This window comes from Cyrtonyx montezumae, unplaced genomic scaffold (assembly GCF_038088225.1).
Source record: "Cyrtonyx montezumae isolate F1298 unplaced genomic scaffold, pur_monq_1.0 scaffold_3, whole genome shotgun sequence".
NCBI lineage: Eukaryota > Metazoa > Chordata > Aves > Galliformes > Odontophoridae > Cyrtonyx > Cyrtonyx montezumae.
This window is the reverse complement of record NW_027072034.1, coordinates 83136783-83150242: the sequence shown is the minus strand read 5'-3', so window position 1 is coordinate 83150242 and position 13460 is coordinate 83136783. Positions and strand designations below refer to the sequence as shown.

At 44.0% G+C, this 13460-nt stretch overlaps 1 protein-coding gene across 2 annotated transcripts in view; it reads left to right on the top strand.

The window, feature by feature from the left end:
- ARHGAP31 (Rho GTPase activating protein 31) overlaps nucleotides 1-13460 on the top strand; it is a 56183-nt gene that overhangs the window by 20072 nt on the left and 22651 nt on the right. For both annotated transcript variants that reach the window (XR_010622524.1, XM_065742087.1), the window contains exons 2-3: nucleotides 11514-11616; nucleotides 12104-12248. Coding sequence is in view for 1 of the 2 variants with exons in the window: in XM_065742087.1 (XP_065598159.1) it covers nucleotides 11514-11616; nucleotides 12104-12248 (248 nt within the window). In the remaining variant the exon portion in view is untranslated. The remainder of the gene's footprint in view (nucleotides 1-11513; nucleotides 11617-12103; nucleotides 12249-13460) is intronic.

Genomic DNA, 13460 nt, shown 5'->3' with positions numbered 1-13460 from the left:
TCTGGGGAAAACCCATCAGCTACTCTTGGAGCAACAAAGGCAAACTAAAAATGCCATAGTCCACGGGAGATCCAAAAAGGTGTTGGGTCATGCTCTCCCTCCCCTGCTGGGGCACGCAGTGGTAGTGTGCCAAGCTAAAGAGCTTCGGTCTGGTGTAAGTCATGTTCTGCAATTGCCATCAGCTTCTCTGCTGTTGGTGAAATAGTGCTGGCAGCAGCAGAGGTTCCTCCATTTAAAGGAATAAAAATGAAGGCAATGGTGTAGCATAAAGTCTTGGCATCTCCTGCAGCTTATGACAGTGCTGCTGGAGCATGGAGGCTGTGGCTATAGCTTTTTCTTTTGTGAGCCTGCATTCCTTAGCAGTGGGAAATCAGCAGCTGTAATTAGTCTCTGATGTTCTCTGCTAATAAGTGATTTCTCCGGTACTCAGAAATACCGGCATCGCTGAGACACGGCTCTATTGCTTTGACCTCTTCACTCCCTCCACCTTGTGGAGACGGGCTCCAGATATGTCCTGATGTCAAACATCCTCCTCTGCCCCACCTCATTACATCCCTACTTCAGATTTTATTCTCAGCCTCAGTGGAAGAAAATGGCTCCTGCTGGTCTTGGTGGAAAAGGATACATGTGCAGGCAGGAAGGCCATTTGCTCTGGGAGGAAGAGGGGCCTGACATCAACAGGAAGCACGTCCAGGCGAGAGAGGCCTTGAAAACAATGTCAGCCTGGGGTCCAGGGCTCAGTGGCAGGAAATGAAGGCACGCTGGTGTTTGCAGTGCAGAGGAAATGATAAGCACTACCTGGTCTGACTTGGAGCAGAGAGAGCGTGGTGAAAAAAGAAAAAAAAAAAAAAGAAAAAAAGAAAAAGGTTGTTTTTCTTCACACTGGTTCAGAGCCTATCCTTTGCCAAATGGAAAACAAAATAAAGAGCAAAATATGGAATGTATCAGGAATCTGTTGGGGGGCTTGGGAACTGAGGAGAGCAGTTGTGAAGTGACGAGATTTACTGCTTTGGTAACAGCTGGATATTGCCTTTTTTTTTCCCATTGTTAGCACTGAAAATGACCCTCAGCTCAATAACTATTGCCATGCCTGTTTATTGAGAGATGGAGGCTATATCCCAAGTGGAAATAAGGGTTTTTTTTTTGTGTGGGAGGAAAGTCATGGGGACAACTCTTCCCACAGAAGGGCCCGTAGCACCCTACAGATAGATACTTCTCCTGACTTGTCCCTGTCAGATGAGGGAATATGAACTCTTTGGGGGAATGAGAAGGCAGCTTTATGCTGAAGAGTTAATTCAGCTGTATTTCTTTCCCCTTCTTATTAGGAGCTGTAAAAGCCATACCATGCCTCCTTTCGTAATTTTTCCTCTGACAGCACCAGTTTCTGGTTCAGAAATCTTCACCCTTCTGCCCTGCAGCTCAGATTTGGAGAAACCATGCCTCGTGGTTGGGCTGCGTCTCAGCAGTGCTGACTCCTGGAGTGGAGGCAGCCACAAAGAGCATGGCAGGAATACTTTTCTTCTAAGCCATCCTGCCTAGCATCAGCCTCTGGAAGGCTTGGAGGCTGCGTGACACCATCTGCAAATGACGCTCGGCCTCCTGTGCTGCCCTTGATGAGTCTTGTGGAGGTCAAACAGGGAGAGGTGCCCTCTTGCAACACAAGGTCTGCCCTGAGGCTGACAGATGGTGTGGTGCTGTTTTCCCTGCTGCTTCAGCAAGAAGCCCTGAAGGTGCACCACCACATCCAGATGTTGCGTCCAGGCTGCTTTGCAGCTTCCTTTAGGGTTCCTTACGCTCCATGATGGATGGAAAGGAAAATATGTTCCCTGAGATTAAGGCTCTAAGGTATACTTTGGAGGCTTGCAGCTCCAAGAGGTGAAAAGGTATAGCCAAAATGTCCCCTTTCCCATGGGCTACTCTTCTTAACTAAGCTGCGGAGTGAAACCAACCCACGGGGACATCCCAATGCAGAAATACATGCATGCTTGAGGAATGAATCCCTGAACAGACAGCTTTCCTTGTCTAAGAGCAAGTACTTAACTCAGAAAGTTCTTCAGCATACAGTGACAATATGCAAAGCAAGGCACTAGCTAAATGAACTTTATCTGGAATGGGAGAGCACAGAAAATTTCTGTCAGTGGCTTACACTCTGGCTAGCTGAGCAAGCTGCAACAAACAAGGGAACCAGCCCATAGTGAGGCATATCCTAGAGCTATGACTTCGGCCTAGCAAGGCTTTTGTGGCAGTTGACTCGGTAAACATCATCTGTAGGCCTTTGGCTTTCAATTGAGAACTTATTAAAGTTCTTTAAGAATAATTTCCTGGCAGTATATAGGAAATCTCTCTCACATATGTGTACGTGCATACATGAATCTATTCATATGTATATGTTAAAAATAATAATATATATATATATCCACACATATTTGTATGCACACACCCATACATTTGCACCTACATGTTGATATATGTGTGTATATATACATATATATATATATATAGGTATGTGTGTCTGTTCAGTGGCTTTTTCTGGCAGAATTTTCTGCATTTTTCTTGAACACAGTGGCCAAGTCCACTGACTGTGGCAACTGTTTGCCTTGGGCAGCATTACTTAGGATGGATAGAACAGCACATCATTTCACCAGACAAACATCAGTGATCCAAATCACTCACAGCTTAATCCTCTTGAAACAAAGACTAACTTGTCTTCATTCTCATCTGATCAGGGCTGGGAGGAGCATTTATGGGTGACCCCTCACTGCCAGCAGCAATCTCTACTCTCCATTCTGTGTTAAACATCACACTATCATTTTGTGTTTGTGAAAAGCTGCTAAAAATGCTCCTGTCAGTCCTGCACTCAGTTTGCTAGGATTTAAATGCCATGGTAAGAAGTAAGAGAGAGTTGGATGTAGAGTATTTTTTCCTCATGTGGAAAATGCAGCTGGATTCAATGGGATTTTTTGTATGAGTGAGGTTCCTTGGGTCAGGCCCAGCCAGCCTTGCAGTGAAAATACTCAGTCTAAATATATGCCTCTGCAACTGTGCAAAGATGGAATGAATTTGGCTTTAAACTATAATGTCTGATTATTGCGAGTGTCTTCACACGTTTGTTTTCAATCACACTGACATCATAAAGCTTTATTTACTTTTTTGGAAAGTCTGTTTTAATTTGCCTTTCACTTCTCATTGGCAACCTTTAAGTGTTAGTTATTTAGACTCCTCATCTGTCTGTCTGTGAAATATAATGATTCTCAACAATTTCCCTTGCTCTTTGCCCTAAGTTGTTGACTATCTGTAAAACAGTCCATTTGGAGTAACCACTAGAAATTGCTGTATCCAGTCTTCACCAGGAGAGCCCTAGAGGCAAGATCAGTGAGGAGCCTGAGTGAAATAACATTGCTACATAATCTAGTGTCAGTCTGCATCAGTCCATCAGTGTGACAGGAGGCAAAATAAGAAGGAAGGAACAACATAGCATTGGATATAAAGACGTGCTGTGAGATTGAGCCGTGCAGGTTTTCATCCAGATGAAAGCTTGGTCCAGGACCTTCTTCTCAGTGAGTTTGCACCTTGCTATGAAACAGTGACCTGGGCTCTCAGAGGGGTGACTGTCCCCTGGACTTCTTTTAAAACACCTGAGCTCACTGGCAGTGCCATTCTGCATTAGGTGACACCCCTGGATGTGTGCTTTAAGGCTGGGGAATGGCTATCACTTACACACATAACCAACTCATTTGTGCAGAAAGCTTGGAAAGGGAGCTGTAAGTGTTGATAGACCTCCAGCCTACCCTTGAGTGCTCAAAGTGGTAGAAGTGATTTGCTGGGAATGGACAGCAGGGAGAACTGAAGATTGCCTGGCACAATAAAATATAACTCAGCAAAGATTAAGGAGCCAGCTAACAGTGAGAGCCAGGCATGGAGTATATGAACCAATCCGCTTGGACTCTCCAGGTTCTGGGTCCTAAGTATCTTTTGTAAGAATTCCCAAGCATCAGTTGAATCGTTTCTATGCTCTTCACAGCCAATAAATAGTTACAATAGTGTACTCCTAGCATCATTTTGGTGCTGTAAGAAGTTGAGCAAGCCAGCATCAGCTTGCAGACTCAAGTAGAATGTGGATACTGCAAACTGTTTTTTATCTGACTGCTGCTGTAGCTCTTCTAAATGAACACATACGAGTTAAAAGCTGTTGAGAGGAGGAAAAAACTTATGAAATCCATGTATTTCTTCTCTTTGTTACCAGCAGTAAAGTAGAGTGGCTTACATAGACGTCTTTGCTTGAGAGTGGAGAAAGAAAGAAAAATAGGATACAGTGTGACAGCTGAGGTCCAGAAACTTGTTTACTGATTGGAATGAAAGGCAGTGAGCACTCAAGAGACTGGAGCCTTGAGCACTGTCCATCCATTCTTTTTGTCATTCTTTTCTTGCATGCTGCTTGGCTCCCCTGAGCTGCAGCGTCGATATTGCCCTGCTCTCTCCTGCGTCCCCTCGGCCTCTGACACAGCATTTTTATTTGATATTGTGTTCAGTATGTGTCATCAGAAATTAGGTTAATGGCAGACACTGCCTCACAGCCTGCTCAATCTCATGATTACCAGAATTACGTACCCCAGTTACCTGTGTAGAACAAAACTATGTACAGTACCAACCCTAATATTCTGTTGGAATGTGAATGGTAGCTGAGACCTTGCACAGCTCACTGACCTATGCTGCAAAACTTAAGCCACAAAGCTATAAAAGTTAGGAGTGGAGATATCCTGTTTGGTTATCTGGTCTTTTTTTTTTGCAGGAAACCCACAGCAGGATGTTTCCCTTACAAACTATTCTCATATTTAGTACAATCTCTTCTCAAAAGTGCCTGCACGACAGAATTTGCCAGCTATGTCAAGATACAAGCTTTTTCAGTGGGGTATGCTGATGGCTGGGGTTGAGAGTCAGGACTGAACATTTGCTTACACAATGCTTTCTCCGAGGCTTCCCTTGGTGCGCTGGCCAGGTCTGCTCTGGTATCTTTCATTTCTGCCTGGAGCATGCTGGTTCTCAGGTCTGCTTTGGAAAATCAGGTGTTCCTACATGTCTTATCCTTAGAACTTGTTTAGATATGTGAGATTTAAGCTGGGTGTAATACCGATGAGAAAAAGCCTTGCTGGTGGTGCCACTGTCTTCATTCAAAATCACACCCGGCCTAAAGGCTGCACTGAATTGTGTTTGCTTGAAATCCATCTGCCCCAGTCCAAGGCAGTGCATAGTGTTCCCATGTCTCACTTTGGCCAATGGAGCTGGCTGGCTCATAGAATCTGACAGATGTGTGTTTTGTATGTCTGAGCCCATTCAAGATGGTGCTGTCACTGCAAGGAGCTGTGCTGATCTTCATGATGTTGCAGAGATGTTTCCCACAGAAACAGAGGGAAAAAAATACAAAGACTGTGACTTACAGAGTGATTCAGTAGTGCTGTCCATGCAGACAGGGTCACCTCAGCGCCAGCTATTCATCCTTTTTTTAACCATGTTTATGGCAGCGAGTGGAGAAAAGAGAAGGAAAGCTCCATCAAGATTTTTTAAGCTTGTTTGGTGTTGTTTAGCGACCTCACTCTGTTCAAACACGGGCGTGTATGTATATGTGTGCTCAGGGTGGTTCTGGTAGCTCGGTGCTCCCAGCCAAACTAAACGCTGGCATTTGATGATGAGAGAATTTTATTTTTTTCTTCTTACATAAAATAAATTTATTGCTGGGGAAAAGACAACCCAGAGAATGAAGTCCTCTGTTCTGGTGGGCAGAGCACAGTTTCCCCATCCCCAGCTCTGCCAGTGCACCTTACATCTGGGCGGAGGAGGTCCTCTGCAGGGATTCCAGGCACTGCAGTCCCTTCCATCCCTGACTGATGCTGACCAGGGGACTGTGGAATGCAGAGATGATGCCTGCATGCAAAGCGGGATTCATTCCTAGCTTCCGTGGGTTGGGGCTGTGAACTGGGAGGCAGTTGGCTGCTTTGGTAAACCAGGACTTGAGTGAGCTGTGGAGAGGAGAGCACTGTTTGATCTCTGGTATCTACTTTTCAGTCAACCTTGTGCTAGTAAATGTCAGAGGAAATCAGCAAAACAGAAAACAATAAATAAATAAAGTTAGTGCATCAGCATTTAAGCTTGCTATTTAAAATAGGAATCATCAGGAAATGAAGAAAAATGTCATATTTCAGATACTAACTCTCAAGCTCGTTGCTGTTTATACAATGCTGTTCCTTTCCTATGTTTAAGTTGCCAAATTAATGTATTGGTGTGTTCTAAAATTTGTGCCGTTTTGTTACGTCTGTGAGCACAAAGAAACATCTCTTTCTTCATACAGATTGAAACACTTCCTTTCTAGGGGGAAACAGCTCCTAATTCAGTAATTTAAATTGAAACAAGAGACTGTTTAGGTCTTTATTTTCTCACAAATTGACATGATGTGATAGGAAGCATGCCCTATTGTTAAGAGCAATGGGAGAAAACTGTAAAAAAATAATGAAAAATACTTAAATACTTAAAAAATGCAAAACTGAAATGGTGAAATATAAATGCCAACAGCTTTTTTATGGCACAAGATTAATTCTTTGGGGAAATTTTTGAAAATGACAAATACTTTTTCTTGCAACTCAGATATTGAAAGTTGATCTTTCAAGTGAAATGAAATGCCTGCATTTATTCCTCTAGTTCCTTGAATTAAAATTAAATTAATCTTCCTCTGTGTAGCTTGAAAATAGCACTAAGGAGAATCTGGGTGGCTGTCATTGATTTTTATCCATGGCAGGAGACTTCTGAGAGAACAACAAAAGGAGAAAAGAAAAAATTAAGCTTGCTGCTATACAGTCCAGTTTGGTACAGTGTGCTCTGGACAAGATGACCCAGTCCAGGTTAGCTAAGTATAAGCACAATCTCTTTGGGTGGCATCCACACTGCTGAGTTTGTGTGGCTAACTTAACAGCCTCCTTCCTAGGTCCTTCTATGCTGCATGGAGAACAAGAATTTCTTCTAGAAGGCATCACTGAAGAGCACAGGTGGTTGTTTGCATCTCCTGCTGGATTCGTATCTTTCCTGCTTTTTGCTGGCTTTGTAAGATGGGGTAACTCTGTCTCTCTCCTAGTGGACCTCTTAGGGCTGATAGGTGATTTAACTGAGTATGCACTGAAAGCTCTTGCTCTTTTTGATCCTGAAAGATCTTCCCTATGACAGATGAAGTCTTTGTCAGATAGATAGAAACAGATCTCCTTGCTCACTGGTGGGAGGCTTTGCTGAGTGCTACACTGTGCCTTGGAAGAGACAGGAGAAGGGAGATTGCTCTCATTCCATGTCAGAAGGTGAGAGGTGCAGTGTGCATCACTTGTGCTGAAAGCCTATAGGGACAGGAGAGGGAGGAGTAACACCTGGCTTGGTAGGAGTGGCAGACAAGTAATGAAGCTGGCATGAGCTGTGGCCATGGGAGAAGACCCTGTTGAAGATAAGTGTCTGTGTATGCTAAAGCTTGGAGGTGATATCTAGTGAGAGTGGAATGAGTTACTGTGACTGCCCTTCTGGTTTATTTTTGTCTAGGGGAAGAGAAGTATTGTCTTTTGTGTGCAGTATGTTTATAACTCAATTTCCCTTCTGACTGATGCTTTGCTCCACACTCTCCTCTCCTCTTCCATCTGGTTTCTATTGTAGTTTTAAATGAGGACAGTTTGGCTGTCTGGCAGAACAAGCAGGGTCTGTGTGACACCAGCTGCCTCTTCCAACTTCTAAGCTTCCAGCACAGTTTTAATTATAGAAGCATCAAGGTTGGAGGCCATCCCCCCTCCCCTTCAGTGCCTGCACGCACACACAGCTCCTGCTACAAATCCCCATCTCCATCTGATCTTCCTTCAGGAGACACCCACAGTGCTGGGACCATGTCTCTGCACCCATGGTTGGTAGCCAGATCCAAAATGATCCAAACATCTCAAAGATGGCTGGAGGTGGGAGGGACAGCCACTTTGTCCCCATATCCCTCAAAGTACACTAAAGACCCAGCTTTATAGGAGGTAAGAACTGCTTAGGAATTTCAGAGCTGCAGGTTCTGCTCAAAGAAAACACTTATTGTGCTCCAGTTTCATACAAGTGCTGCATTTAGGGACTTGCTTTGTAGGAATCTGATGCCATCCTTTCACCTCCAGAGATCTGAGGTCAAGGTCTGTAATTTCTGGTTGCAAGTGAAATATGCCCTACATGGGATTTTACTGACATCACGAAGCCACCACACATTTTGGCATAGCTAGCTCTTTCTCTTCGTAAGAGTCGAAGACTTGGTATGGCATGAAGTCATGTATAAAATGAGTGAAGGGCAGTGTCAGAAATACAGGAGAAGCCCAGGGTTGGAAAAGCAGGGCAGATTGAAGGGCTAGAGATATTGCCAGAGATTGGTGCACACTGTCCACCCGGAGTCTCTAAGGTCATCTCTGCTGTGGAGTTTTCACTCACATTCAAACTGAGTTGAGTTTTGTATGTTTGCTGCAGATTATTCTCCTTAGGCCTGTTTTATTCTTACCAGCCCTCAACAGATGGAGCTGGCCTTCTCTGGTCTATGTATAAGAGGTTTGCTTATGTGCCTGAGGCCTTCTGACCTAATTTATCCCAAAGAAACTTAAACCTCAGCAAAAAAAGAATCATGATTTAATAGGTCTCACTTGTGAGTGGTCAAATTAGGCACAACAAACATCAATCAGTGTATGCATTTTTACTTGCTGCACTTGTTCTTAATACTGGGGTTTTAAAAAGTGTCTAACAAAGGGCACTGTTGATATGAACTGTATCTGTGTGGCAACTAGATAGCATGGTACAACATTTATCTACGTGAAAGCGTGTTTAATTTTCTAACAGACCTTGTCACGTAGCTTTCCAGCTCTAATAGGATTTCTGTTCAATTAAGTCTTCTTTTTTCCAGATGGCACGGAGTAGTTCACCCATTCTTTCCACCTCAGTGGATCAGAAGGGAACAGGATCAGCCTAGATTTCATTTTATTGCTTACTTCACATTTGTTCCTCCCAAAGAGACCCCAACCAAGAAGGCAATTGTAATATGCCACATACACGTAACCTCTGCCACAAAGTCAGTGCAGATTAACCAGACAAAAATGAAGAAGAGGCCTGATGTCATTTGCCTTTCCTTCTCTTTATTTCTAGCATGCTCATCATCATATGATATAAGTTCTCTGTTACAGTTACAGATAACTAAGATTTATTTTGGGATAGGAAGGTCCTCTTTTTCGATGCGTCACTCGGGCTTTTCTTGCCAAGATATTTAAGAAATTTCATACTTTTCTTTTGCTCTGAATCCTTCCACATCACCCATTTCTCTTAAGAGTTGGGTGCTGGAGGCAGTGCAAATAATGTTTTCCATGTTCCTTATGGAAGGCACTGCTGTAAAATAGTCCACGACTGCCTGATGAAAAGCTTTTGCCCTCAAACTTCGCCAGTTTCCCATGATTGTTGTTGTAGTAGGGTAAGGCCCCTTTCAGAGGCTCAGCTGTTAGTCTGAACCCAGCAGTGTGAAGCTCTTAAAGGTCAGCACAAGGACTTTAGGTGTTTATCATAGCTATTTTGCCTGCGTTATGAAACCATGCGCAAAAAAACCCAAAGCAAAAACAAACAAACAAAAAAACCCCACCCAGTCATGTTCTCTGTTGCTCTGATGAGACTTCTTTGGTCTCTTTTGAGAGAACTGGACTGTTTGGATCACTCAGATTTCCAAGTAGTCATTGTCACTTTGCTTATCCCTCCATTTGGGTTGGCCACGTTAGGGGACACACAAGAAGGACCTCTTTATGTCCCGCAGTGAGGGCTGAGAGGCAGAAGCGTAGCGCTTCCCTGACTCTGGGCTCAGCAATAGTGTGTCACTGAGATAAGCCCTGGCCTGGGAGCCCTCCTGAGCAGGGCCTGCAGCCTGGTCTGCGTGGTGGTAGAGCAAGCCCACACTTCCGAGAAGCCACGAGCTGGCTCTGGCTTCAGCGGCACCTTGGAGAAAAACATCAGTATGCCAGCTTTGTTTTTCAGGCTGCCCTTGTGGTGCTGTCTTTGGATCCTGTGTGATGAAGCGTGTGCTAATATGTCATTATGGCCCTGAACTTGAGCAAGAAAGATCAGGGAAGGTCCAGCCAGAGGCATTATCTCTGTGGTGTCACAAAGATACAGTAATTGCTATGCCTGGTTTTCCAGTAAAACGTGTGGCTTAGCCTGTTTTCTTCCGTGCAGCTTTCCGAATGCGCAGTGCAGCAGAGTCAGCATTCCAGCAAGGAACTTCAACTTTTGCATTTACTGGCTTCTGTGCTTATGGCTGTGTGTAGCATTGCGTTAAATACACAGTAGTTTCTAGCACCTAATAAGGAAGGACTCTCTCACTGTTATTGTTATAGCTGGGGTTGTTATAGTACTGGGGACAGGGAGGCTTGGTCTGACCAAGAGAATGGGGGGTTCCTGTGCCTATATAATGGGAAAAAATAAACATAAGCTTTGGATCCAGGTCTGGATGTAAATGTTGTGCCTTAGATTCTACTCAGCTTGAAGGCTGTTAAGTCCTTGGCTGGTTGTGTTGATGGAGTACTTTTGAAGCCAATGTCAGATTTTGCCAGTGTGCAGATCTAGTCAATATTTGAACTTTATACCCCCTCTGTGGGAGTTTATGAGCACTAAACCATGGGTATGTAGGCTTATATGGAAGTGTGAACGCTTCTCTGAGTTTTATCCAAGCCAATCAGCCCTTTTGGCTTGATTCAGCAAGGCTGGAGCTCTATCCTGGGGAGGGGGGGATGTTCCTGGGACCTCATGCTTTACCTCATGCTTTCAATTAGAGTGAAATTGACTCTTTTTCTGGAAAGGAAAAAAAAAAAAAGAGAGAGAGAGAAAATGAGAAGCCCTACCTTTCTTCCCACAGCGTTTCTATGACTTCAGGGTCAATAATTGTCTCATGTCAGCATGACATGGCAGAAGCACAGCATATCCTCACTCTACAAATTAGCCGTGGATATTTTGTGGGGTTTATTTTTCATATGCTCTCTATTTCTTCTGTTATTGGACCCTTCTCTGAGTCTGCTGAGAGCCTCTGCTAGTGTTTGATGGAACTCTCTCCTCTGCAGTGACTTATGGAAGCTTTCGGTGTGTATTCACTTGAGATCACAGAATAATAGCGGTTGGAAGGGACCTCTGAATATCATCTAGTCCAACCCCCTGCTAAAGCAGGTTGCCTGAAACAGGAAAGCATCCAGGCAGGTTTTTAGTATCCCAGAAAAAGATTCCACAGCCTCTCTGTGAGCTTGTTCCAGTACTCTGTTACCCTCAAGTTAGAGAAGTTTTTTTCTCAAGTTCAGATGGAACTTTGTGTGTTCCAGTTTGTCCCTGTTTCCCCTCATCCTGTCGCTGGGTGCCACTGAGAAGAGTCTGCCCTCATCCTCTTGATACGCACCCTTTAGATATTTGTAAGTATTGATAAGATCTCCTCTCAAGTCTCTTGCTTTCTTTTCCTCCCCTAGTCCCCTATGTGCTAAAGAGCTGTGCGGAGTTCATTGAGACTCATGGCATTGTGGATGGGATCTACCGCCTCTCAGGAGTGACATCCAACATTCAAAAGCTGAGGTAAGGTCAATTGGTCTGAATGCCAAAGGGATTCAGTGATATTGCTCCGCATCTTTGTGTTGTTAGTCCCTCAGGCATGTACTAGGGTCAACAGAGCTCTGCACGGATGTGGAAGGGAAATGGTGTCCAAAACTGTTAATAGGGAAATACAGCATTTCAGGGATATAATCCATGACAAAGAAAAAAGCCTCCCTTTGCATCTGTTAATGGGAAAGGCCTGGAGGGTCTTAGCACAAAAGCTGAGTTGTTCTCTCTTACTTTAAAATAAAGCAATCTCTTTATATCATTTTGGAGGCCCTCATGGAACTCTGCTAGGGAAACCTCATGAAATCATGGGGTCTGGTCCCAGGAGCCAATTTGGGCCAGGCAGTGGATAAGAGATATCTTCAGTTTGTTTCATCCTCTAGCTGTGAAAAATTATGTAGAGTAGAGTTGTGATGTGGTACAGCTCTTATTCATCTGCACTGCTGCCTCCTTGTTGTTTCAGACAGGAGTTTGTTTCTGACCAATGCCCGGACCTGACACGGGAAGTTTACCTCCAGGACATCCACTGTGTGGGGTCACTCTGCAAGCTGTACTTCAGGGAGCTGCCCAACCCCCTGCTTACTTATGAGCTCTACAAGAAATTCACGGTGAGACCCCTAGCTGCCCTCATTCCTAACCAGCAGCATGGACATGCTGCAGGTTCCTCTGTGACAGCTGTTTGGTTTTCAGCACCAGTGTCCTGGTTTCTGGTGCGTGCATCTGTATAAACACTTCTCGGTGCTCTTCCCTTCTCATATTGTGCTGTCTCTCTGTCCTTGTTTCTTTCCCCTGTTTCACGTTTATTTTTTCTCATTTTCTCTGTTGTTTCCTTTCTTTCGCTCATTTTTTTTTCACTGCGTTTCTTCCCTGGTGTTACTCTTTCCTCCCCACTGTGCACCTCCTCCCAGAACTCCAAATTCTTTTTCTTTTCCTCATTACTGTCCATCACTGTAAGCCTCTTGGGTCACCTGGGGCTTGTCATCATAATTACTAGGAAGTGATTTCCTCTTCCTACAGTCCCTCCCACAGTCCTTGACACCTGAACAAACGAATTGCTCGATCCACATGTAATGTACCACCGTTTCTGCATCTGTAGCATGTTCTCAGAGTTTGTCAGAGAGCAAATGATAACACAGATTATGCCAGCTATGACTTATCAAATCTGTCATGCTCACGTCATAAACACCAACAGCAGAGGGAAGTGGCAGCTGGCCAAACAGAAATCTCCAATCTTGTTTAAAGGGATTGTAATTCAAAGAGTAGTAAGTCAAACACCCAGAGATTATACATGGATACAGTAGCAGCAGACTGCAGGGAGCTGAAAAATTAGACCCTGAAACCTGAATTTTTAAGAGAGTTGGCTAATTTTGATGACAGGCAGCATTGTATTAAAAGGTGGCAGAGCAGGCTGTACTTGTCATTAAGGTTGCCCAGTTCTTACCCTTCTAAATCCATTTTCAGTTGTTTGTGACACCAACAAATTTTAATCCACTCATTCAAGCTGAAATCGTCCACGCTTAGAGGTGTGAATTTTCAGCTAAAAGAATTCAACATCTTCTTCAAACAACTGCTACAAGGGGATAGGAAGGATTGTTTTTTCAGTGCTAGAAACATCCGTCCTTTGTTAAGAATTTCTATCATCCTACTCTTTCCTATTTGCTGGGTGGTGGAAAGGACAGACTGCCAAAAATGTCGGATGTTGCAGAGGAGACATTTTGTAGACAAAATCTAAGCAACTTTAGTTTCAAGTGCTGCAATCTGCATTTTCTCTACCGAGTCAAGCACTTGCAAACAGCAACTTGCAAACACTGCACAGGAGG